The 26,756-nt window shown below is 37.5% G+C and overlaps 1 protein-coding gene across 8 annotated transcripts in view; it reads right to left on the reverse strand.

Annotated features, from left to right (window-relative positions):
- Positions 1 to 26,756, reverse strand: part of GPHN (gephyrin) — a gene marked incomplete at both ends in the record, with an annotated part of 263,234 nt that overhangs the window by 22,600 nt on the left and 213,878 nt on the right. For all 8 annotated transcript variants that reach the window (XM_079537527.1, XM_079537524.1, XM_079537525.1 and 5 more), the window contains 7 exons: positions 3,370 to 3,491; positions 4,618 to 4,771; positions 4,991 to 5,049; positions 9,673 to 9,792; positions 15,117 to 15,172; positions 17,958 to 18,050; positions 23,344 to 23,481. In XM_079537527.1, coding sequence (XP_079393653.1) covers positions 3,370 to 3,491; positions 4,618 to 4,771; positions 4,991 to 5,049; positions 9,673 to 9,792; positions 15,117 to 15,172; positions 17,958 to 18,050; positions 23,344 to 23,481 — 742 coding nt within the window. The remainder of the gene's footprint in view (positions 1 to 3,369; positions 3,492 to 4,617; positions 4,772 to 4,990; positions 5,050 to 9,672; positions 9,793 to 15,116; positions 15,173 to 17,957; positions 18,051 to 23,343; positions 23,482 to 26,756) is intronic.

Here is a 26,756-nt window from a genome sequence, read left to right on the forward strand (position 1 = left end):
TTTTTCACTCTCTATTTACATATGTTAATATGTACAAAATAAACTGCACATATGCATGAGCACATGCAAACATATATAATCTATGGTTTAACTTCTGTAAACCATTTAGCAGACACTAAAGGCTTGTTCATCTTTTCCACAGACATGCTAACCAAAAAATCAAAATTGTATCCTTCATAAGACCTCTTTGGTAAGTCTCTTGCATTTTTCAAGCACTGTGGTGCTCCATCAAGGCACTCGTGTTAGTCAGAAAGATATATACTGAAATATCCACACAGAGAACACTGTCTCTGTAACTTTACTATCTAATGAAATAACATTATACTGGTTATCAAATTTATTTGTGTAATCAGATTTTACATTTGATTGCAGATGTGTTTTATGTAAATTTATGAACAGGGTATGCTGGTGTGAGAAAGGGAGGTGAAAAACTTATAAGGTCCTTATATCAGGTGGTGAGGATTCTTCACTAAGTCAACAATAACAAATTCTGCTTTCAAAACTTACCACAAATTACAAAATCACTCTAGAATTGGAGGCTCACTACTTTTATTCTCTAAACTAAAAGTAACTACCTCTGCAGAAATGACCCCTCAAGCATGAAACTGAAAGCTTAAAAAGAATCTTTCATTACCTTTCATAGAATCATAGAATGGCCTGGATTGAAAAGGACCTCAAAGAGCATCCAGTTTCAACTCTCTGCCATGGGCAGGGTTGCCAACCACCAGACCAGGCTGCCCACAGACACATCCAGCCTGGCCTTGAATGCCTCCAGGGCTGGGGCATCCACAACCTCCTTGGGCAACCTGTTCCAGTGTGTCACCACCCGCTGTGTGAAAAACTTCCTCCTAATATCTAACCTAAATCTCCCCGTCTCAGTTTAAAACTATTCTCCCTTGTCCTAGCACCATCCATCCTCGTAAAAAGTCAGTCCCCTATTGCTACTTGAAGGGAGTGTATACAGTGAGGTACAATGAGGTCTCCCTGGAGCCTTCTGTTCTCCTAAACAATCCCAGCTAAACAATCCCAGTTCCCTCAACCTGTCCTCATAGGAAAGGTGCTCCAGACCCCTAATAATCTTAGTGGCCCTGCTCCAAGACTCCATCTCCTTCCTGTACTGGGGGCCCCAGGCCTGGATGCAGTACTGCAGATGGGGCCTCACAAGAGCTGAGTAGGGGGGGACAATCACCTCCCTCTCCCTGCTGGCCACCCCTTTTTTTAGTGCAGCCCAGAATACAGTTAGTCTTCCAGACTGCAATCACACACTGCTGGCTCATGTCCAGATTCTTGTCCACCAGGACCCCTAGGTCCTTCTCCACAGGGTCTAGATAATATTATTTCAAGACACAGAGATTTTATTAGGGATAATTCAGAAGCATCAATCTCTCTCATAACTTAAAGCAAAACTGCAACACTTGTCTACCTTTGACGCATGCATATGTTTGCTGTTTTTCAGCTCTCATCCAACAAGTAAAAAAGGGGTTATAACATGTATTTATGCTAGAAAAGTAAAAAACAAACAAACAAACATACTTGGCTCTTACATCACTAAAACTGTTTGTACCTATTACTGAGAGATTTCAAAATTAATTATTTTTTACACACATTCTGTGCCCATGAATCTCTATGGATTTTTCTTGAAAGCAATTAAGTAAAAGGCTACAGTTTTGCATGATGACCCTACGTTAGACTTTACACCTGATGGTATTGACTTCCCAGCAAATTTGATTTACACAGATACTCAAAGGCCTCTATCAGGTCTCCCCGGAGCCTTCTCTTCTCATGGCTGAACAGCCCCAGCTCTCTCAGCCTGTCCTCATAGAGAGGTGCTCCATCCCTTAGATCATTTTTGTGGTTCCCTTCTGGACGTGCTCTAACAGGTCCGTGTCTCTCCTGTACTCCACATCTGGACACAGTACTTCAGATGAGGTCTCACATGCACAGAGTAGAGGGGCAGAATCACCTTCCTTGACCTGCTGGCCATGCTTCTTTTGATGCAGCCCAGGACACGGCTGGCTTTCTGGGTTGTGAGGGCACACTGCTGGCTCATGTCCAGCTTGCCATCCACCACTACTTCCAAGTCCTTTTCAGCAGGGTTATGTTCAATTCTTTCATTTCCCAGCTTGTACTGATAATGGGGTCGCCATGACCTAGGTGCAAAACCTTGCACTTGGATTTGTTGAACCTCGTGAAGTTTTCCTGGCCTCACTGTTCAAGATTATCCAGGTCTCTTTAGATGGCATTCCATCTCTCAGGCATGTCTGACCACACCACACAGCTTAGCGTCATCTGCAAACTTGCTGAGGGTCTACTTGATCTCACTGTTGATGTCATTAATGAAGATATTTAAGAGCACTGATTCCAGTACTGACCCCAGAGGGACAGCACTCATCACTGATCTCCATCTGGAGATTGAGCCATGAACCACCACTCTCTGGGTATGATCTTGCAACCTGTTCATCATTCACTGAATGGTCCACCCATCAAATTCATATCTTTCCAATTTGGAGAGAAGGATGTCGTGAGGGATTGTGTCAAAGGTCTTACTGAGTTCTGTCAGGGCAGAGAAACAACAGTGCTGTCTGGATGCAGAGGTAGTATCCAGAAGGGTTTGCTGCAGTTGTTGTATCACATTTTGTGTACAAAGATTTCAAATAAAACTGCATTTCCTGCAGGCATCATTCAGGTTGGTTCAGATATCATAAAATCACACACTGGTTGGCCCTTTCATATACTTTTTGTTAAGCTAGAGATGTGCATTAGGGAAGACTGGTTTTGAAAAAAGCTGTTCCCCAGCAGAATCTTTGTCTCCCTGCTTGGGAATTCTGTCATCAGTCAAGGTGAGATATAGGTGCTGAGATTCAATTATTTTTTTTCTGATCTAGCCTTACTTCTAATCATCCATAAGGAATAACCTATTTCTAGCAAGTCTCAACATTTGACAAAAAATTATTCCTTAATTTTCTCCTGGAAAATAAACTTTGAGAGAAATCTTCAGTCTCCCTTTACTGGTTCAGAAAAAAGTATAGTTCTTGTAGAAATATCTCCACAGAGGTGCATTTTCACATGTTCTAAATACAGTGCTTGTGATGACACTGCAGCAATAAAATCAATTTGCAGCTGTAATAAATATTTCAACAAACGGAAGGTAAAATAAGATAAATGACATCCAATAAAAAGTTTATCAAATTATTATTCTTAATATTTCTTAATGAAAAGAGTAAAATGTCTCTTCAAAGACATGCACTGACACAACTCAGTGATACTTAAAATGAGTGACAGTTTCTCTGGTATATTTTTTCTCCACAAATGTTGTAAAGTGAATCACATGAATACAAAGTGACATCCGTACTAACATATTGTACTTACTTATCTCCCACAATTCCCAAGTTGATTGTTGGATAGCCATGTTCCTGGATAGTAGCTAGGAGAGTTGAGCGGTTACTGTCTCGAATCTTTCCTGGCAAGAGATCATCTTCAGGATTCAGTAGCTATAAAACCAGGAATACTATTAGTCAATCTCCTCAGATCATTGTTTCTTTAAATGAATGAGAATTTTCTTCTTCAGATTGGACAGGACATTGTCAGAGGACGTTGTAAAATATGTGCAAAAAGTGATTTAGTGAATTTAAATTAATAAGATATGTGATGTCCTTATAAAGTGTAATTCTCCATTTTGCTTAGTTTCTATTGGTCCACATCTGCAAAACCTGCTTTCTCTTTATAGTTACTAATCTTCTAATCTCAAACAGTATATATCAAACCAAAACTTTAAGTGTCCAAGTTATTTCTTGTACTTAAACGATTTTATAGGAACCTCAGTGATGTTGTTATCCAGATTTAAAAGTATTAAAAGAAAATTTGAAGCTTTATAATGACAATGTAATTCAAATTACCTTGGAAAATAGAAACAACAGCTTTGTTCTTATATGAGTATTTTGGAAGTTCTACTACAAAACATACATATGTAAACATGCATTTTACATACATTAGGAATTCTTTTGTAGAACATAGGGAGGTAGATAATAAGAATATATCAGCAATAATGTTAGATAGTAAGGTAGAGAATAAACAAAAGTGGAGAATGGTTGTGTTTTGATGCTTTGGCTGGCGGAGTTTGTCTGAACTTCAACATGGGCTACAAATAATGAAAATACTAAGATACAATCCTGAAGAAGGGCATTTGCAGTATCATTCAGTTTTCAGAGACACATTACCTTCTATTTACATAACAGCTACAGAGGAGTGCTGCTCAAAAGAAATTACTCTTCCAGTCATGACTGGCAGTAAATTATAGCCCTGAGTACCCCACAGGTTCTCCTCTCTGGTTGGCAAGAAGAAAGCAGCCGGCACAAGGCTGGATGCATTACCAAAATTTTGGCAAATACAGTGTGGGAGATTTGTGAGAGAGCAAGAACCTACGATCTTGTGGAGAAGGAAGCACAATAGGCTTCATACTTCATTTTGGCATGAGCTGAGTTGTCTCAGCATGAGTTACGACAGCTCAAAAAGCCAGTCTATTTCAAAATAGACTGGAAATCATTATCCAAAACAGCATTCCTCTTCTTCTGAAGGTAAGAATTATTCAGACCTTGATTCTGAAGTTATTTTCCTTACCTCATTCCCTGTTGACATGACTGCAACCACTGGAAACTTGTTAACTTCTACTTCAGTTACTCCAACAGTGGCTAAGAGACCAATCTCAGATGGACCCATGTGAGTTCCTTTAGCCAGCACACATTCACCTCTTTTAATGTCATGTCCTATAGGTCTGAAAATAGTAGCACAGATAAAATGAAAAAAAGAATGAAATGAAAGCAGCTTTGCTTGATTGGTCTGGCGTCAGATGAGAAGTGTTCAAGGATGATCATTAGTCAAATTGTCAAAATATCAGCAGTACTTAAGGCTAAACAATGACTGTAAAAATAACCATCAGCCCTTCTGTCCTTACAGATATTTTTACTGTTCATGAAACAGGCTGTTTACAGACCTGATATCTTGGCCTGGTCGGGCTTGCACCAGGATTCGAACTTCTAACTCTTCAGTGCCCTGTAAAAACAAGGAGACCATGTAAGGTCAGCAGAGTTATTCAAACAAGATTAAGCAGTTTTGATATCTCAGATTTCCAGGCAGCTCACAGTACTCATCGCACTGAGATCTTGTGATTTAAGTATTACTGTTTTCCTGATTTGTGCAACAATAGATGTTAAAGCTAAAGAAGTTTATAAGAAGTTCATCTTTGATGAACTCAGTAAGGAAGGACCAACACTGAATGCATAGCTTTACCTGCCATTTTTATGACCCCTGTGTTTATATACCTTTATGTTTTGATGTCCTATGTTTGTTGATGTGGTCTACCAAGTGGTTTCTTTCCTCTCAGCCAACCTTATATCAAATATGGCATTTCTAAAAGAGCACTTGACTGACAAAATGCCACTACATCCACAAAAAAGCAGGGAGATGATACAAGCTCTAACTGTTTCAAGATCTTCATCTTTGTAGTGGAAACTTCTGTTTGAGAGCTTTGTTCTTACCAGAAAGAGGCCTATTCATCATCTTTATTTACAGTGAACAGGAGAGTGTCCTGAAAAGTTTGATGCCTACTTGAATTTTTCTGTTTACTTTTCCAGAATTTCAACAGTTTAATGTTTCATTCAGTGTCAATAAATGGTACGTGACCTATACCATTAATATTTAATTTATAAACCTGCAAATGGTTTTATGATAAATATACTCAAATTTGAGATTGGGCCAGCTTGTCAGGGGCACTGAATCTACAAGTACTTAAGCAGCCACAGGTTGTATTTTTACATTATGATGCAGTATTTCATAGTTCAAGTTCCTCAAATTTATAAATCAGATACTAGTCTTATGATGGAAAAAAAAGGTGAGTCATTGCCATTTGGAATACTATGCAGGGAAGACAGTGTTGTATCAGACACTTGGATTTGCTTTCTTTTCTTTAAGGTAATACGGACTGCATTTTCTGAGTTCAAATCAAATGCCTCAGAACTTTAAAGAAAAAGCCCAAAGTTAAGGATAACATGCTGTGGCAAACTATGCTTCTGTTTGTATATTGTGAAAGTAGCTATATTTAAACCTCTGAAAACCACGAAATGAAGAACAACACCGACAAACTCTGAAAACTTCTTATTTCTTATTTTACCATAGTATATCTAAATACACTGTCAACACAAATTCTGTTTTTTTAATACCTGTCCCTCCTGTTTAAGAGAAAAGACTATTTTTGGCAGCTAGTGTCCAAAATTGCTGTGCTAGAGCCTAAGACACTCTCTTATATCTCCCTTATTTCTGTCTGAATCTGTAAAAGATCATTTAGGCTTGTGATGAAAATCTGCAAGAAAAGTTAGTCTAATAACTATTTCACTTTTCATGACACTCTGGGGATGGTAGGTCAGATGTGAATTTTCCATAGCTTTGATAACATTTTAAAAATAGTTAGGCAGTTTCTAGGGAATCAAGACAAGTGCATCTGATACATTTAAGTAATAGAAAAAGTCCTCCTTAGGGTCCCTGGATTACGGGAAACAAGGAAAAAAAATGCTTTTGAGAAATTTAGCAACCCCAAGTTTGAAAAGAATCATGGCAAGTATGACTGTAGACAACTGGGTGATGTGCAGAGATTGTTATTTGTGGAACTGATGAATGTCCCAGAATGCTTTATAAATACAAGATAATTCATGGTGGCTAGAAATAGGGACTACACAAAGATATGACTTTATATTGAGAATATCTCCCATTTGGTGTGAATCAGGCAGTAAGGCTCGTGCTGTAAATTAACATATTTTGAACTGTGTCTGAATGGTTCACTTTGATAGCTGTTAACAGTCAGCATACTGATGTTCAGTCTCAGAGCAGGATCTCTTATTTCATTGATCACTTTAACCTCCTTTTTTTCAAGAAAGTGAGATAAAAACTCAAAGAAAAAGGGCTTAGAAATGATCTTTCAAGGACTAATTTCTCAATGATGGTACATCTGGCAAGCTGATGACAATTCTTCTTCCTGCTGAATAGATGTTATTCCTTTCAGGCCTGTGATTTTGACAGCCATTTGGGGAATCCCTGCTATGGTGTTTAAGTACTGCTATCACAACTAGAGGTCAAAGAGCCACTTTTAAAAGTACTCTGTCTTTTCAGAACAACATTTCTCAGATGTGAGAGATTTCATTTCAGTTAAATCCCAGCCTTGAAGAAGCTCTTAACAGTAAAAAAGAAAAGCCTTCTTCAAATATATAGCCAGCCAGGCATAAAAAAGGGAGATGAAAATAACATGTTAACTAATTGGTACTAACTACAGGATTAGCAGAGTAGCATATTCAAGGAAAAGCAAAAATTGAAGTATTCTACCTCACACTCAAAAGCAGGAAAACAACAGTGAAGCTGGCTGACCATTTGCTGTGAAATACAGAGTTTATGTATGCACACAGCCATATAATCTATTCCCACATGCAGAAAACACACTTGTGGACAGTGGAATCTAGGATGACAGTCATCCAAGAAGAAAGTAGGAAATAACATGTTATCATGTATACTGCTATGCAATGTGATAATCTTGTCATGATAATGTGGGCAATGGCCACAAGCAAAACTTGTTCAGTAGAGGAAATTGAATGGTTAACAAGTGGTAAAGTCAATGACATATTTTACAAGAAAATACAGTTTACACATACACATCTGAAACCTCACAGCAGGACTGACGCAAGAAATTCTGTGTTAGGAAGAAGGCCAGACAAGACAGCTTGCAGACTTCATCAGATATAAAAATCAATGTATTTACAGTAAGAAGGCACGAAAAAAAGTAATGAGAATATGTTTCAGTTTTTGCTGTCTTCCTCAGCTGCAAATGCTAGAATTCATGTGCTTACATGCCAGCTCCATCTGCAATGCTAGCATGTAGCTATGCTGAAGTGCAACAGCTTGTCAGAACAGCAGCAGAGCAAAGGCTGATATGAGCAGAAAACCACGCATACATTTCATTCCAAAACTGAATTCGGAATCTGTGTAAAGAAGAGACATCTACTTGCTGGTAAAACTGTCAGATGATGGCAAACATGACAATAGTGTCCTGAAATCACAGCTGGCTAAGTGAAGGTAATGTTTCAGAAAGAGTTCTCCAAACACATGGAAAGAGAGAAAAATATGTAGGTAGTCCAAGACAAACTGGGATACAGTTACCTATAGACATCCCCTGTGCTCCATTAAAAAAAACGCATTGTGCTTTGAGACAACTGTGTGTGCACAGTTAGTGCTGTAGTACCATGATGTCAGAGGTGGACGTTAGTGGTATGGCAGTAGAGGTTGAACTTTCCTACCAATATCCTGTTACACTTTATTGGTGCAACAGATGGCAGCAGAGGGGCAGTTTGATCAAACAGTGTTTGACATGGAAGTGTGGATGAGGCAAAGGTGTTGCACTGAATTCCTCCATTTGGAAAAAATGGCACCCATTGACATTCACTGACACTTGCTGAAAACTTATGGAGACTAAACAGCGGATATGAGCACTGTGAGGCAGTGGGTGATGTGTTTCAGTAGTGGTGACTGTGACAGTGGGTCAGTTCCACTGGTGCAGATTTTTATGAGCACGGCATGCAGGCTTTTGTTTCTTGCTGGTGAAAATGCACAGCTAGTGGTAGTGACTACATTGAAAAATAGTGTTCTGTAGCTAAGAATGTTCTCTATCAAATAGTGTTATTGAGCTCTTTGTATCTGTTGTAGTTTTCATGGAAATAAGTAGGAGACATTACTTTTGGAGTGACCTATGTGTAAGGGAGATTGATCTGCTGCTGAACATGAGCTCAGTACAAAAGAAGCAAATATAATGTCTAATTGCCACTACTCTGTATTTCAAAATGTGAATACAGTTCACGCTCAAACTGGATTGTAGTCATGGGCCCCTCACTACACGAGAGACACTGAGGCCCTGGAGCATGGTCAAAGAAGGGCAACAAAGCTGATGAGGGGTCTGAAGCACAGGCCTTACGAGGACCCGCTGAGGGAGATTATTTAGTCTGGACAAGAAGAGGCTCAGGGGAGACCTTATTGCTCCCTACAACTACCTGAAGGGAGGTTGTGGTGAGATGTGGGTCAGCCTCTTCTCCCATGTAACTAGTGATAGGACTAGAGGGAATGGTCTCAAGTTGCATCAGGAGAGATTCGGGTTGAACGTTAGGAAAGAGAAATACTACTTCTCTGAAAGAGTGGTTAGGCACTGAAGTGGGTGGACCCTGGAAGTGTTCAAGAAACATTTAGATGTTGTACTGAGGGACATGGTTTAACGGGCAATATTGCTGGTAGGTGGATGGTTGGACTAGATGATCTTGGAGGTCTTTTCCAACCTTGGTGATTCTATGATTCTATGTACGGATCTCTGAGAGGCATTCACTCTTCACTCAATCGTGCTCACAAAAACTTTGGTACTGGCAGATAACAACCACAAAGAAAAATCAAGGTCAGGACAAGCATGCCTGTGGTAGTGTTACTATGGTTTAAAAAACAGAATTGCTACTAGGAACCGACATGAAACTCCTTGAACTTCTAAGATAAACAGAAAAGGTCTTCTACAGTACTTTCTTTCATACTTACAGGATTGCACCATGAGCAACATGCTGCTGCAAGCAAAAGCAAAATGAGTTTTAACTTGTGACTCACATCATCTGATTCCCTGATGAGTTCTGTATCTTCCACTTGCACCACTGCATCAGCACCACAAGGGATTGGAGCACCAGTTGTAACTCGCATTACCTGACCTGGCATCACAGTTTGAGTTGGCTGAAAAACAAAATAAAACAATTGGGTTTTGAATAGAAAAATCTTAAATGATATGAACATTATGAAGGTAATCTGAAAGAATAAAATTCTTCCATATGGCATGTATCTTGTTATACTGCTAGTGACAGGAACAAACTCCAACACCTTTGAAAATCATTAGGAACCTGGCTTTTAGGTCACATATAAGGTAGCTTCATTTTTCCTTAGATTTCTATCACAAGCATGGCTTTCAGGTGGAGCAATATGGTGGTATTCTGATTGGCTCATAAATTCACACATAAATGGAGACCTTTAGAAACTTCCATGAGCAAAAATCTACTACATGTCTGGAAATAAACATTTTTGCATCCTTAGGTTGAATTTCCTTTTTACTTTTTTTACATGTTATGTAACTGGAAGCCATTGCCATACTGACCTACAAGGACACGGGACAAGATCCAAGAAACTGTTAGTCTAACTTCAGTCCCCAGAAAAGCTATGGAGATTGTCCTGGGTGGGAGGAAATGGAGAGGGAGGCAGCATTTCCTTCTCCCCACTACTCAGTGATAGAATACGAGTGAAGAACACACAGCTGCACCAAGGGATGTTCAGGCTGGATAGCAGGAAAAACTTTACTGTAAGAGCGGTCAGACACTGGAACAGAATTCCTAGAGAGGTGGTTGATGTTCCAAACCTGTCAGTATTCAAGAGGCATTTGGGTGATGCCCTTAATAGCATGCTGTAGCTTTTGGTTAGACATGAGAGATCAAGCAGCTGGACTAGATGGTCACTGTAGGTCCCTTCCTAAATCTCTAAGTTTCTCATATAACCTGCTGCTTGATTTTTAAGCAGATTTCCTCATAATGAGAGACAGTTCAATGTCAGTTCACAAAGAATATTTACTTTTGCAAAGGTCTCTTTAGCAAAGACTAAAATATATAATGCTCTACAATTATGTAAAGACGCAGTACATCAAAAAGTTTCACTAGAACAATACAAACAACAGCAAAATACCAGAATAAAACAAGTGATGTGATTTTGATAATGTTTCACACCAGGAAGCCTATTTTAACACAAATGTACAAAGTCCAGAGTAAAACTGTAATTTGGCCACAACCATATGAGAAATATATATAACGAAAACAAAAATCTTTGTGATAAAGTGCAGCTAAAGGAAGCTGTATAAAAATTGAGATTTTACTGCTGGAATGTGTTTGCTCCACACAATGTCTTAGTCTTAGTAAGGCCAACTTATTTGGGTTTTACTGTGATTAGCGTACATGATACACACAGCTGTGATCAATCCAACATATTCTGTGCATGTCAACATTTATAATTCCTGTACAGATTGACTCTGTATTCCGTATGCAACACTGGACTGTGTCCAGGACTTCTCAGACTGAGTATGATTAGCACATATTTGATAGCTACCCATAGAACTTCAAAGTAGTAATGCCTAAGCACTATTATTTGCTCATGCACAGCAGTGATACACTCCACGACTTTTGACAGGAAGCTGTTAGACATCTGTAAATTCTAGACAGGTGGCCAATGTTTCAAATGTACATAGCTGTGTTTGCCTTGTCCATTATTCTACTCCATTTCAGTGCAGCTGTAATGTCTGAAATGTGAATATTCCTTTGGAGTGTGTGTATTTCAAAGGCTGCTGTATTTTGTTCTTTGGCACAAAGGCACTAGGAAAGGTTGTAAATGGATTGTACCTAATTTACCACAGTAATGCTCACTGTACCCCAAGAAATCACTGAGTTTGGATTTGATTGAATACTGGCCCTTTTCTAAGTGTAAAGGAAATCTAACATCCTTTGAGAAGAACATAAAATGCAAAGATAAACTGGAAAAAGAGTTCACACTTGCAACCATGTATAAACCAAATGCCATGGTTTATATGCTTTCTGAGTAAGACTGATGTTATTTTAAAGTAAGCATCTAACATTAACAAGATGAAAGAAATACTTTTTTTATTTTTTTCAAACAGAATTCTCACCATGGATTATCCAAGGAGCTGTGGATGAATAGCTGAGATGCAGCTATTTACGCTGAATATGATTAAAAGTGAAAATAATCCTGTCCAGTGTGGTGGTTTGATTTTTATGAAAACCAGTGTTGCAAAAAGCAAAGCTTACGCCTTGGGAGTGTGGGAGCTCTTTTGCATATTCCTGTAGGTATATTACAAATAAGTAATATTGTTTTGAACTTACTAAATAATCAGTCTTTTAGCAGCAAATTTTAACGGAGAAATGTTTTGCATAAAAAATTCACCCATTTAAAATACAGTTTTTCAGCCTCAAAAATGACCAAAAAAATGCATACATAGGAAAGAAATGTCTGCCATACATGTCATAAAATAGTGCTTATGGTGATAAAATGCACAGTAAATATCCATGTTTTTGGAATTTATTACCATATGAAGTTAATTTTTTTGAGGTGTAGTGATGAAAGTGTTTAAACAAATTTACGATGCAGTAACATTTGTTTTTATAATCAGTTGCATTGCTCTTATATTTCATTTCCTTTTTGTCCTTTGGGAATTTGGTCAGATGAACTTAATAAAGATGACAGGGGAAAAGACAGGGCTGTTTTCTCCTTCTGTGCTAGGCACTGTGAAGAGATTATTGCTTCTCAGAAAGCATATTAATGCACCAATTTCACAGAAGCTCTTTTAAAGGTCACCGAGATCTCACACCTACCTGCAATAGGGCAGTACAGGATTCTACCCTTCACCTTCATCACTGATAATGCATTTTTATGTTAATCACTGACTAAAACCAGAAGTAATCTGTCAAGCATAGCCTCATCTCAGGCATTTTCTCTTGCACAATATTGCACCTCTCCTGCAAGATTTACAATGACCCATGCTCCTTTCTGTAAAAAGGGTCAAGTTAATGGAATGGTGAAAAATGTCTGTTTCCATCCATCCATTATGGTTAGTCACGGCTCCTCTTAAAAACATCATTGGTCTTCCAGGAAATTCTAATCCTCAGCTATTCAACTCTGTAGGAAGAAAATCATTGCTCCCTGTGGTCTAGTTTTTCACAGAGTCTGTGCTGATGGCTCTTGACTAGCGCTCTCAAGTGTGTCCTAAGCTCTCCAAAGCAGGGTTGTGTCTGAAAGTTTTCTTCAATGCTAAATAAAAAAAAGTCTGTTAATATAAGCATGACTATCTGGAAATGGAATTGAGAAAATCATATACAATTCACAGATTGATACAGAAATGTCCAGCTTGTCTATATGGTCGCTCTGTAGTTCTCAGTCCCATTTTCTTCCTCTTTAGGTAGCATTTACATAACCTTTTTCTCCCTACAGGAGGAGCCAAATCTAAACCTATTTTGAACTCCCTGCTGTGAATCATTCAGTTAATTGGTCTGTAACATGAAAAGCAGTATGCTGCCGCTGAGAGTGACTGAAGGGTGAAATAAGACTGTGGAGACTTCCATGGCTATAAATCGTTTCTTGGGAAGGAGACGAACATGAAGATGTGTTGGCCCAAGAGAAAACCTCTGACCAATTATTCAGAGGTCAACAGCCTCATTTTTCTTACTTGCCGCTGGGATTTCCAGAACTGTTCTCTCTCTGCATGCCCCCCATTCCAAATAATCTGGTAGGACAGACTGTCCCTGTAGATACACATCTGTGAGCTACTGAGTTTTGTAGGAGGGAAACAGTCTTCCATTTGCCCTTCCATCCTTACTACAAACCTGCTGAACTGATTAGGACATCGAAACCCCTCAGACCTGTGGGCAGTTCTGAGTCCACACAGTTTCACCAGTACTGTTTGCAAGCACTGCTGTGCCATAATGCTTTTTAACTAACAAAATAAGAATACTGATGACAGGTAAATAATGACACAAATGATAATACAGCAGATTGCTCTGCTGGTTTTGATAGTTTATAATGATCCATAAAAGGTCGTAGATGCAGTTGACAATCTTCTGTATTTTAGACTAATGTTTGAAAATATAGACAGACTGAATATTCAAGGCAGATATAACAATACTGGAACCACTAATCTACATATTTCTACTATTTTAAGTAATTTTACAGATTTTGTATAACAGATTCATTAATCTAAGTTCATATGAGTACCATTATTGAGATAATGCCTATGCCACTACAGTATAATTCATGACAATGGATGGGAGATGCAGCACCTATTTATCATGCACCTGTATCTATCATGATTAGCAAAATGAAATGTTGCATTTGTTATGCATACATAGGCAATTCATTTAGAAAAAAAAAAAAAAGTTACAATCCTGCAACAGGTAATGCTTCTGAAATCTGAAACAACTGCTTGAAACGCAACTGTATCCGAGACTTTTGGGTTTAGCAGTTTTACAGGTAATAGTGTAAAATACTCATCAAAGCTTATCCTTTGTTTGCCTGCTGCTTACTCCATTTATCCATCATTTCACATACATTAGATTTTGATCAGAATTATATGCTGGGACTTGAAGCAGCTGGAGAAAAATTTTAGATAACCCATGTTCTCTTGAACAGAGGGTATCAGGTATAATTAAATTGACAGAATAATGAAAGTGGTAGAACATAACTGATTCTTTTTTCTGTAAGTCATGCTAGTATTAGTATGGAAGTTTTATCAAATGCACTCTTGAGTCTGGCCATGAATCACAGTCTCTACTTATGAATACTTATATGACACGGAAGGTCATGAATTGATGCTACCCCAACTTTCCCTTAAACTCAATCCATGTATCTGCTAATGAGCACAAGGACTCTTTAAACAAACAGAAAAGGAACAATAGTGCTAACTATGTTGCTGGGTTCCCCTGTGAAGCAAATCAAGCTTCTGATGTTTCCACAAGATTGTTCAGATTGTTACCTTTCTTAAAAGGCTTCTAACAAAATTCTAACCACACTTCTGTTTTCAGGAATCAGAGCAAAATATACAAGCAGTTTGTGAAAACAATTTCTGGGCTGATGTCTCTTTTAAAATCTGTCAGCAAGAAAGGGTTCAATCTTGCTTCTCTCTGTTTATGAACTGTAATACCACAAGAAACCTTGTGTCCACTAACCTTGTACTAGGGCAGAACATTATTGTATGTGCTCCTATAGGACATGTCAGCACAATGCTCTGAAGTATTTTAGGATATCCTTGTTAGTTCCTTATGTAACTGTACTACCTCACTGTTTGAAATCATGTCCCAAGGCACACAGCAGGAGGCTTTACAGCTGCGTCCTACTTCCTGCCACCTCCAAGAATACTGATGTTGGAAGCCCCAGAGAGGCTTGTGAAAATACAAAGCAATACCTTACAAGAGAAAAATACACTTAAAAAGAAAAATGAGAGAAGAAATTGTACTTACCTGCTCTCCAGCCTGGGATTCCCCAATGATGAATCGATCCCCTGGACCATCTGCAGCTGTTAAGATGGACAACACAAAAGGTAAAGGTTAAACCAAAACAAATGACAGTAATAGAAATTAAGAGCAGGAGAGCTAAAGAATGGTCTAAGATTGAGTTCTTCAGTTTAATTACAACAGAGTTTATGGAAGTTTTGCAAACATTCTAAATTTTAAGTCATCGTTTATTATTTTGAAAATTACAGGTGCCATAGGATTTTTAACAGAAAATTTCTGGTGATATGGAAGCAGGATTAAGAGATGAGGAGAAATTACATTAATAACAAAGACTTAAGGGAGTTCATGAACTTACATGTATAAAAATGTCCCACTGTGAGCAAAATTTTCTCTGAGACCAACACATGGGAATCACATGTTTTCACACAGTCTGTTGTCTACTTTATTGACATTTCTAGATTCTATTTCTGCTTTTGGAGAATGTGGACAAGTGCAGTGGTTACAGACTACATTGGCTGGATTTTCTGAAGGGCAGCAGGGCTGCTTCAGAAATGTGCATTCTCTACCTTTTTTTTAGTTTTGTGATTTCAGGAAGTAGTATTGAACTAATTACCTTACACCCTTTGTTGAAGACATTCTGAAATTTAAAAGGTAGAGATCACTGATTTAACAAACTGCAAGTCTTCAGGACTTCTACATTAGTCAGATTTGTAATTTTACAGGGACACTAACGGCATGATTCCTAGCAAAGTTCAAGCTTCTGCCTGCCTCAAAGGTCTTACAGTGAAGTTGCATTACTGATGTTTTCTTTGAAGGCTCCAGCACTAGAACCAAGACTATAAACAGTCATGTTTCCATTATAAATGAAGGAAGCTTCTAGTCCTCATAGTTATAGTAAAAATCTTTAAAATATGAATGAGCATAATCAAAGAATGCAGAACACAGAAAACACAGGAATCTCCAATCTGTGATTTCTAAGCAGTTGATAGCAGCAATACTGATTTCTCTGAAACGGTTCAGAGATTTTCACAAATTAACTGTTACTTGATTTTTCAAGTTTATTAGCTGTTTCTTTGCTAAATATACAGAATCATGAAGACAGCATGGCATTAAAACTGACTACTAAATGAAACCTTCCTGTAAAACAGCAAATTTTTTTGTAATGAGGAAATTGTTCTGGCTCTCTCAAATCTGTCTACATTTGGCCTTTTTTTTTTTTTTTTCCAGGCAATCAGAGAGACTCTACCACTACTTGAATAATGCATGTAATACTACTGAATACAGTAGTCAAACCTAAAAAATGCACTGGGATGATCTTCCAAAAGAAGAGAAAAAATCCTTAATGGCTACATTATTTTAAAATTTATTCCCTAACTAATAGTGATAAGGAGACAAGGTTTACAGATGATATAAAACTGATACAGCTTGAAGAACTAGAGAAGGTTTTGAGGCTAATCCTTTATAATCTCTGTCTACAAGCTTTGTTTCTCATACCCTGAGATAACAGATCTACAAGAACAATAATGTTGTTATTCTATTTGAATCCACAACCAAAATTAGGGCCTTATCTGTCACAGAAGTTGTTAAGCAAGGAGTTTACGACCATTCTGATCATTCTGCATGTTTACTGAGACAAAATTTTTGCTTTCCCTTACCTTGTAGCAATCAATTTGCAAGACAGAATTCTCTTGTTCCCAAGGCCCTTGTCTGCAGCATGCTACTCAGAGCTTCCCCTCTCATCTTTTTCAGCACTATATTACCTGTATTTCTCTGGCTACATCTGCTATCTTGCCACAATTACTGGCCATTTTGGTCTGCCTGTTGTCTCTCACACACATGGATAACAGACAGCTCCAGTCAAATCTATCTTGCAGAGCTGAAAGTTAATTTTCTTATAATGTCCATGGGAAAGCTTATTGGACTACATCCACTGCCTGGGTTGGCAGACAGTCTTTTTTGTGGACACCTGCTTTCCATTGTTTCAGCTACTAATAACAAAAAAGACCTCTTAAAGCCTTTAAAAGGAAGTTGGGTACTGTATCTGAATTTCAGCATGGTGTTACAATGACTCAACACCTACCACAAGGATATCACTACCAGGATAATGTTCAATCACATTCATATATCATATGTATTTTAATTTCTCTCTACAGGTACTTAAGTAAATATCTTTAGTCATCCTTTAAAAAGGAAAAAAAAAAAAATACACAGAGAAACAGCTTGTCAAAAGCACCTACTGGCAAAGCAGTAGACTCAGTTCTTTGGGGAAACAGCTCCCTGCCTGCTCCGTAAAACGCTGCAGCTCATTTCGATACAGTAACCAAAATTTTTCTGAAATACAGATCACTTTTTCTTTTGAGGTGCCTCCCTAAGATAACACTCTGATACGTATTTTTCAAAATTTTCTAAGGCAATCATTAAATAATTCACAAATAGGGAGCTGGATCTGTAATAGTTCAATGAAGTAACAGCTAAGAAAATTCTGATGAAGTCAACAACAGAGGAACAGAAGAATCACAAGTTATTCAGAAACAGATGTTCTGTTACTCTCATGGAATTCTTTGTGTTTCCAAGGAACTCATTAGCAACAAAGGTACATGTCCATGAGCACACACAGGTGTACATTTGTTCATGTATCCACTTAAAAGACCTAAATTGAACTTCCTTCACATAGTTGCATTAGCAATGATTCCAGCAATGAACTGGAGCAAATCTTAAGAAAAACATCCATAGCTGGATCCAAAATACAAGTGCTGCTTGACTGACAAAACATGAAAGTGAACCAAAGACATGTTGAAAAGTAGTTTTACTGGCTCTATACTGCATGTTAAGGAAGTAAGATTTTACCTCTGACAGCGTAGCCATCCTTTACAGATGCTGGAAACGGTGGTAGATTATCTTTTGCATATACATCTTGAGCAAGGACTCGGCCCATTCCATCTATAAAGGAGAAAAGAGAAAAAACCATTCATTAGAACTAGTGAAAAAGAAAACAGAGTGACAGCAGTGTGCTCTGATGGATGGAATGTGTACATGAAGATCTCATGAACAGATCAGGTCTCTCAGGTTCTTGATTTCTGTCAAAAACTCTACATAAATGAAACAAACAAACAAACTGGAATCTTTTTATAGGAGCAGCAGTAAGTGATCCATTATGGTAAAAACACTGACAGTTGATCTGAAAGCCAGGTAACCAAACACAGAGGTAACAGCTCTGATATGTGATCAGACTGAAAAAAAATATATTGTTTATCCTGACATCTCTTAAAATTGCATGTGGTTCTGTATTTTAATTTTTTTTTTGTTTTCTTACAAAACATGAAAGGTAATAGAATAAGCACAGAGGATAGCACATAAACAATAACGATGGACATGTTTCAGTAAATTGAAAAAGAAGTTTTGCAATAGGTTAGCTTTGCCTAATTGCTGATAACATTTCTGATTACTGGAGGATGAGTGAACATAAGTGTCAGGATTATTTATGTAAATTTACGCTGTAGTAGTTCTAAATATTTTAATAGCTGTTTCAAACACTCTTTCCCTTCACTTAGCAACCATGACTGATGAGCTGTAATTTGGCTCTGCCTCACTGTAGAGACCGGCATGAACCACTTCCCCCTCACGTACTTTACCTGTTTGCTTTCACAGTGCGAGGAAGAGCCCATTTTGTACAATGTGGAATGGAGTGGAAAATATCTATCTTATCCCTTCACACAGTGATAAAGAGGATTTATTACATTTCTGACTACATGGAGTAGGAAGGGCCAGAACTACTGAAATCAGATAGATTCCAGTATGTTTAAGCAGAAGCAGCTAAGCAGCTGCTCTATAACAGAGGCCACTGCTCAGGAGCATGTTGTGGCACAGGAAGGCAAAATGCACCTGACAACATGAAGGAATGAGAGGGAGCTTTCACTCAGAAATACTCAGAAAAGTACTCCTTCCAGGTGAATTTGTGTGGATAAACATGTTGTAGGATATCAGATATGCCAAGAAACAAAAGATTTGAATAAAGTATGTTCCTCCTTTTGCAGCCTGACAGGAAAAATCTACATCCCTCTGGATTTGCTAGGAAGGTAGGAGACCTGACTGGGTCTCTAAGTAAACACACATATTTTGTCAAGAAATGCACCTATGTGTTTTGGAAATGTTCAGCTGTAGCAAAGTATTATTTTACTTAGGACCACAATGTGATTTAGTAAGCAATTGTTTATAATTACAGTAACTCTAACATCATTGCACTCACATACCAACTATTCAGCCTCAAGTAAATATTTATGTTGTATTTTTGAAATATGGCGTACTATGAAAGTTCTGGTAAAATGTATTACAGCAGCTAGAAAAACATTTCTGTGATGGCTATTAGCACTTCTGCTTATCACTGTAATACACAGTATGGGAGTTATTAGAAAGCTCACTGAAAGCGCTTGAACATTTGCGCTGAAAAGAACACGCAGACATTTAAATTATAGCACAGAAAAGCCAGCTTTCAAATGCCTAGTAAAAACAACCTCTGCTCATAGACACACAGAATCTCGTACAAAAGTGATGCTTCTAATTTTAGTAGGCACGTCGTATCTTCATTTTACTTCTTGTCTGCATGCAAAATCACACCAATCAGAGCAAATTTGAACAATATGTTCCTGGCATTCTGCCATGCTGTATCTGAAGTGAATAAATGGCAAGGCAGTAGTGGGAATGAATGCCATTAAGCAGAGAAAAATGTAAGAACTACTTGCCAGAGCCTTTAAATGCCAGAGCTTTCAAAGTGAAGCTAGTCAGCAACTAAAGGACAATCTGAAACACTTCTTTACTCCCCTTTATGTGAACAATCATTTAAGAAATACCTCGTTCAACTTTATTTTAATTAATTGCAATTCACAAAACGTATTTTGAAATGTTTTCACGTCATCAAGCAGCTTCATGAGATGAGCACAGTTTTCTGATTCTAATGCAAAATGGAGAATGACATGAAATGCACTTTTCAAATCTGAGTATTTCTTTTCTAAAGCTCAATTGGTGAAACTGGTTAGTTCTGTGAAGAATTTTGATTTTCAAGGGTATTGGTACTGGGATAAAGTAGCGAGATGACAGGTTTTGTACTGTAGCTTTAAATCTTCCATTTCATAAATATTACTATATCTTCACACTGTGAGGTGAAAATGCAGTGCTATAAAAATAATTATCAAGTTCAGAACGAATGGGCAGCAGAAAAGCATGTTCAAGCTCTGCAGAAGTTAGAGGGCTGTTGAACTCAATTAGCAAAACTCCTCAGCTCTGAGGCTTAAGTCTAATGGCCTGTTAAGACTTGGTTGTCTCTACTTTCTACTTTTGGTATCAATTAAACTTCTTCTTCTTAGCTAGAAAACGATACTTGTTATCATGCTGTCTGAAGACTTTGCCATGTATATCCACAAAATAAGGTTTAGGTAACTGCATCTAGCTGGAATACAAGCCTAACTGGGAGCTTCGTATCAGACATGGGTAACAGTGGGTGGAATAAAGCTTGAACACCTTTGGTTTATGCTGCTTGTGTGAAATGTTTTAGGGCTGTCCAGTTGTTTTTCAATATAAAAGAGTTTAAATCATTTATCCAGGCACTGAACAATACATTTACTAATGTGAAAGGCTATTTTTCACAAGGTAACTATTCATCCTCCCCTAATCTTATGAGAGAATTGATCTGAGATCCCATCAGGAGATTTATGTATGTAGATTATAATAATTAAACTTGTAGTATCACAAAGACGTATCCTCTAGGAGGTTTCCTAAAGGCTCAATATTATAATTTCATACTATATATTAGAAATTCTTACACCACTAAAATACTTATTGAAAAATAACTTAGAAGAAGTGGTTTTGTGCTACGCTGCCAAGATACTAAGGAATATGTCTTTGTTAATATTATTCTCTGTTTGTATAATTATATGAATATTAAACCAAGTATCTCTGCAGCAGCTCCAGACTTAGAATCAGCATGGATTTGGTGTCTTTAATAAGGCAACACGAAGAGATAAAGTATAATATCAAATAAGATATTATAAGGTATACTAGAATGCCTTCTCTTACCTTGACAGCATATTCCCATGTCATAGAATAAGAACAGAAACAATCAAATTGCCTTTGACAAACAAGAATATATCAAATTCTATGCAGAAGATGAACACATAAGCGAGACCAATTACCTTCATTCTCTGTAAGGACATTTTGAAGACCGTGCAGTCTAGACAGAATCACTCTGCTATTTGTATGGTAGCATTATCAGCAGTAAGAAAAACCTGACACTTAGCTCATATTTTGATTTTTTAATATTGAAATAAATAGAATTGTGAAAACTTGTCCAAAGGATGTGGCAGCAGGCCATGATATACACTGTGATTTTGTCGAATTTTACCATAATTCCACTGAAAAGGTTTGCAGATTAGATATATGAGACTGCTACTCACTGCTTTTGTAACTGCATAAATACTGGCCTATAAGAACAGTGTATATACATAAATAAATGGTTAACTTATATATATCATATGAGAATTATGTTCATTTTCTGGCTCCTTAATAGATTCTTTTTTTTGCTACATTTTTAATTCCACTGGCAATAAAGCTCCTGTCCACATGAGGGCTGCTCCAAAAGTGATGCCTCCTATTTTATTATGTTGGCCCATGACATCAGAGGTGGATGCTAACGGTATGTCAGTAGTGCTTGAACCTTCCCATCAATATTCTGTTACATTTTGTTGCCTACATGTTATCAAAGTATGCTACAACTATTCTAGCAGACTAAGTCCCATGTTGATTTATCTATAACAAATGCCTTTTCATATGTATACTTCTTAAATAAGCGTACCTAGCACTGTCACTCATTATGCTGTTCACAAAATGCTGCCTTTAAATTTAATGAAAAAAAAAAAGGAAGTTGGGCCTGTAAATGACTAACTCTTTTAATAAACAGTCCTAGTTTACTAAGCTCTTTATATTTCCTCTATACTTTTATTACAATGTTCAATACACATCAATTAAGAAAATTCCTGGACTGCAAGTAATGGGTGCACATTCTTAAAAATTAATAAAGGTAGTAGACTTTATACTGCACATTACAACAAAAAAGAACTGCTATGAGGAACAGTTTTACACTGCAGCACACCATTCCTTTCATCATTCTCAATGCAAGTAGTATTTAACAAGAAAATAAAAAAAGAAAGAAGTGAGTACCCAAGTGATAGCAGGACTGAAACTGGAGGTATGTATGGCTTTAAAACTTTGTATCTTACTTATATTCACAGACATCTTCCACACAAAATGCACGTCAACACTTGTCATCTAAAAGCTTCCTCAAGATCAGGCCCAGAATACGGACAACTACCCAAGAAAAGGCATACTAAACTGCACACCATTATGAAAGAGCAGTGTGTAATATGCATAGTCTTTGTTGGTCCAGTTTTGGTGCTATTCTGAATGCAGTATATGCAGTATCTTCTCAGAGATATGCTCCCTGTTACCAAGTATGTACACTAAATCAGTCTATCAATGTGAAAACATCTCAAAGACTTATAACAGAATAAGGATTTGGTGAAGGAGATGTAATCTTTGAACTTTCTAGACAGAAGAGGGAATATTCAAATTAGGAACCATTTGTACTACTCTGCTACCTGGAGTCTACTGAGAACCTGAACATTTTCACTCTTCAGGCTTGTGGTGCCAGTATCTTTTTGCTCATCACCTCACCTTTGGAAAAACAGGAAGAATCCCTTATGGTTTCCCAGTCCCTACAAACTTCAGTCTTATTTGTATTTCAGCATTTAATCAATGTCAGACTAGAAAGGGGGTAAGTAAGACTCTTAGAGTGAAAGAACTCAGTGAATCATTGCAGTTCAATTTGAAGCCAGTTGGCATCTACAGAAATCCAGTGTTACATTCACTGCTGAGGCAAACTGTGGCTTCTTGGTTTTAGCTTTGTTGCATGTACCACAGATTATCAGAAAATTTATTCACAGATTTGATTACAGTTCAATTACAGATTCCTTCAGGAAGCCAGATTGAGATTAGTTCACATTCTCTTGACTTTGAAAGGAGAATTCTACTCCAATTATTGTCATTTCCTAAAGTAGTTTCTGCTGGAGAAGATCAGTCTCAGACCTCTCATGAAAACTAGTAGAAGGACAAACTAAAGAAGACTGTAAAAATGGGAAATAACCATCATACTTCTCACATAAAAATCCAACTATGTGTAAAGTACCTCTGTAATTAATGATTTCTGTTCCAAGCACTGGGGTCATCTCCAGAACTGTGATGAAGGCTTTGTCCATAGATGTTAACGGGAACGGAGACATGCGGTGTCTTCTTGCTACCTTGGTAATGTCAACAGCACTGTGACCTGAAAAGAGAGCACTATGGTTATGCATGCCTCTGTGCGCAGATGTAAACAGTGATGTTCATTTAAATCACTTTGCTGGAATACATCAAGCACTTTGGGGTAAATTAATTGAGTTACTTATCACACTTATGACAGATGCTAGGAAGGTACTGCATCAAAAGGCAGATTAAATACAAAAAGCAGTTAGCAGTGAAACCATTCACAAAAGTGTATATCTTTTCTTGTCATGAAATATACACCAGAAGTCTTGATAAGCATAAAAGGATCAGTTAATCAGAAACAGAAGTATTTCAAAAAGGATGCAGTATCTAAAACGGTGGATGATAATCTGAAGCCAAATCTGTTCCACTTCTCAGGAAAAACCATTCACTCATTCCATTCTTCCTAGATTGTTTCCACAACCTTCTGATGGGCAGCTGCAATCTGACAGTCAGAATCAGACCTGCTGAGTTCCATTATATGTTCTTTTTCTCCATTTCCCATTCAAAATCTACAATAATGTCCTTGGAAAGAAATTTAATATACCATACCTTTGACTCTAATGGTCTACAGAAGATTCTGTATATCACAACTTAAACACAAATCACATTTCTTCCCCAACTATGACTAAACCCAGATAAAATAAGCAACAGTATCAGACATTAATGTGAAAATTAACAAAGAAAAGAGACATTAGCACTGCATATAAAGGCTAGAAATTTAAAGCGGTTGTTGATGCTGTTCCAGCATCTGTAAATAAGGATTTTTAATACTGTCTTTAAAACACTGGCAACTCACAAATCAATAAAGATTTTACTGATTTACCATAGATCATTACTACTAGTACTACATGTATAATCATGCTCCACAAACACATATTAATACACTGTGCACAAACAAAACATAACAGTGGACCTTGTTCCTGTGAGTTTGCAGTGTAAGTTATGATGGGAGTCATAACAACAGACAGTGTTTCAAGTCAGTGGGCATCCTATCCATGGGCAAAATTTTGTAGTCATCAAAGTGACTGCAAGATAAGTGATGTTTAATTTCTGATGTGCACGAAGATAGAAGGATTGATCAATAGAAGTTTGCTTTCCCCAAATACAAGGAAGAAAATGTGAAAAAACTGTTTGAAAATGAAGCCGGCAGGGTTTGTGCTTTCTTAATGCTGAGAGAGAATAAACTCTCTCAGGGAGGGACAACAAGCTTTAAGGATTTTGAAACGAAGATGAGCAACAAAAGTGAAGGAACTACTGCACTAATGCACAAAGGAGTAAAAGGTACAAGCCGAAAGATTAAGAAAATGATACTGTTAGAAACACCTTGAATGGATCTGCCTGTAACAAGAGGGTATTTGTGGGAGCCAAATGGGATGATCTAGAAATACAAATGAAGAACCTCGAGAATAACTTCAGATTGAGAGGGAAAGTCCTATCTCAAGATCTGTATAGAACGACTCTGCAAGAAATATGCACAGTCTGCAAGGAAAATAGAGCAATATGAAGAGAAGAAGCTCAGGTAATATCAGTGTGGAATGCTAAGGGGGACCATGTTTTGCCCATAGTGACTGGTAAAACTTACGGGGGGATGGCTAGGAATCAATGTTAGAGACATGCAAAACAAGACAACTTTACAGAGTAGGGAGATTTCCACATACAGAGTGGCTGAATTTCTGTTTGATGGGTCACAGTAAGGTCTGAAGGTATAAGGAAAGGGGATCAAGGACACAGCTCTGTAGAACAGCAGAATAAATCTGGAGATTTCCAGAAAAAAAAGGTGATTCTACTCAAGTCTTATTGAAAGAGCCATTGGAATATTAAGAAAAGACCAGGAAACTGGCAGCTTAAAGACAACAAAACTGAATTATGGAGCTTTGACTATAAAGAGTATAATAGGGACTTTAACAAGAACTGCTTCAGAGAAGTACAAGATGTAGCAAGAATTCTACGTAAAAATGAATCTAAAGTATCATCAGCACGTGGCCACCTTCCCTATCCAGACAGCAAGAACAACAAAAGGACATTAAAGCATCATGAGGTATCGTGCCTGGCTGTACGCAGAAGACATCCTCAGTAGAGTTTCTCACAGTAGTAAGGCCCGTCTGCAATTCTAATATACATTTTATACACTGATTATGGTTAATGATTGATTTCACTTGGCTTTACCAGCGATGTTCCTCAGCATGCTCATAAGATCTGAAAGTTGTCTGTCTGCCATTTTTCAGTCCAGTTGTATTCCTTAATTGACAATTTTTATCTCATGTATTTCTGCTCCGATTTTGATCATCCTTAATATCTTCCCAGTTTCTTCCATCTCTACTCGCTTGCTTTTAACTCATTTCCATCCATTACTATCCTACTAGGCAGTAGCTAATTCGTAATTATTTCTAAAGCAAAATCAATGATTTTAAGATAGTATTAAGAAATTATAGAAAGCATAGTTACTAATGACATGATTTTGCTCTGCAATAGCTTTCTACTTATCCAATTTTCTCCTGCCCATGCCTTCACATTCTGGAAAAAAACTCAGATGATTGAACAACCGTGCAATCTTATATTTTGCTGAATCAGAAATGTTTGTCTACACAAAACTTTCAGCACTGACACATGCTTGTTCAAATCTGCTATGTGAGAGACTTCGTTAATTCATTTTTTGCCATTAACAAGGTAATGATCTTTCAGAGAAAGCAATGGAGACAAATAAAACTGCTGACTTAATTCCAGTCCCAGGAAAGATTCTGAAAGAAATTATTCAAACAGTGTATTTGTAAGTATTTAAAAGATAACGTGATGACAAAAGCAGGTGCTGTGAATTTGTCTAGCACAAACAATTTCTAACTCATTTAATTCCTTCCCTTAACATAGTAATAGTCATATCGAGGAAGTGAGAAACAGTTGATCAAACATAATTTAATTATACTAAGATTTTTCACACTCATAAACCTAAGTTTCTTATCAAGCAAACTAGTGAGAAATTATTGAAATTGTATTGTAGGAGGCAAGTGTAACTAGTGGAAAGGTGCATTCCAAGATTCAACAACAATTTTTGCATTCTTATGCCTGTATTTTGTTAGAAACCTCATAAAAATGAGGAAATTGAAAATAAAGCATTTCTGAAGCACAGAAAAAAAAGTGCCCAAGCTCCCAGACCTTTCCCCGCGTACATGTCACTGAAAAAAAATCTGCTTAGCAACAATGCGCTGCTACAAAAGTAATGCCTCCAATTTTATTATGTTGGCCCACATTGTCAGAGGCTGATGCTCACGATATGGCACTAGAGGTTGAACTTTCCCA

This window comes from Tetrao urogallus, assembly GCF_951394365.1.
Source record: "Tetrao urogallus genome assembly, chromosome: 6".
In the NCBI taxonomy this organism is placed as follows: domain Eukaryota; kingdom Metazoa; phylum Chordata; class Aves; order Galliformes; family Phasianidae; genus Tetrao; species Tetrao urogallus.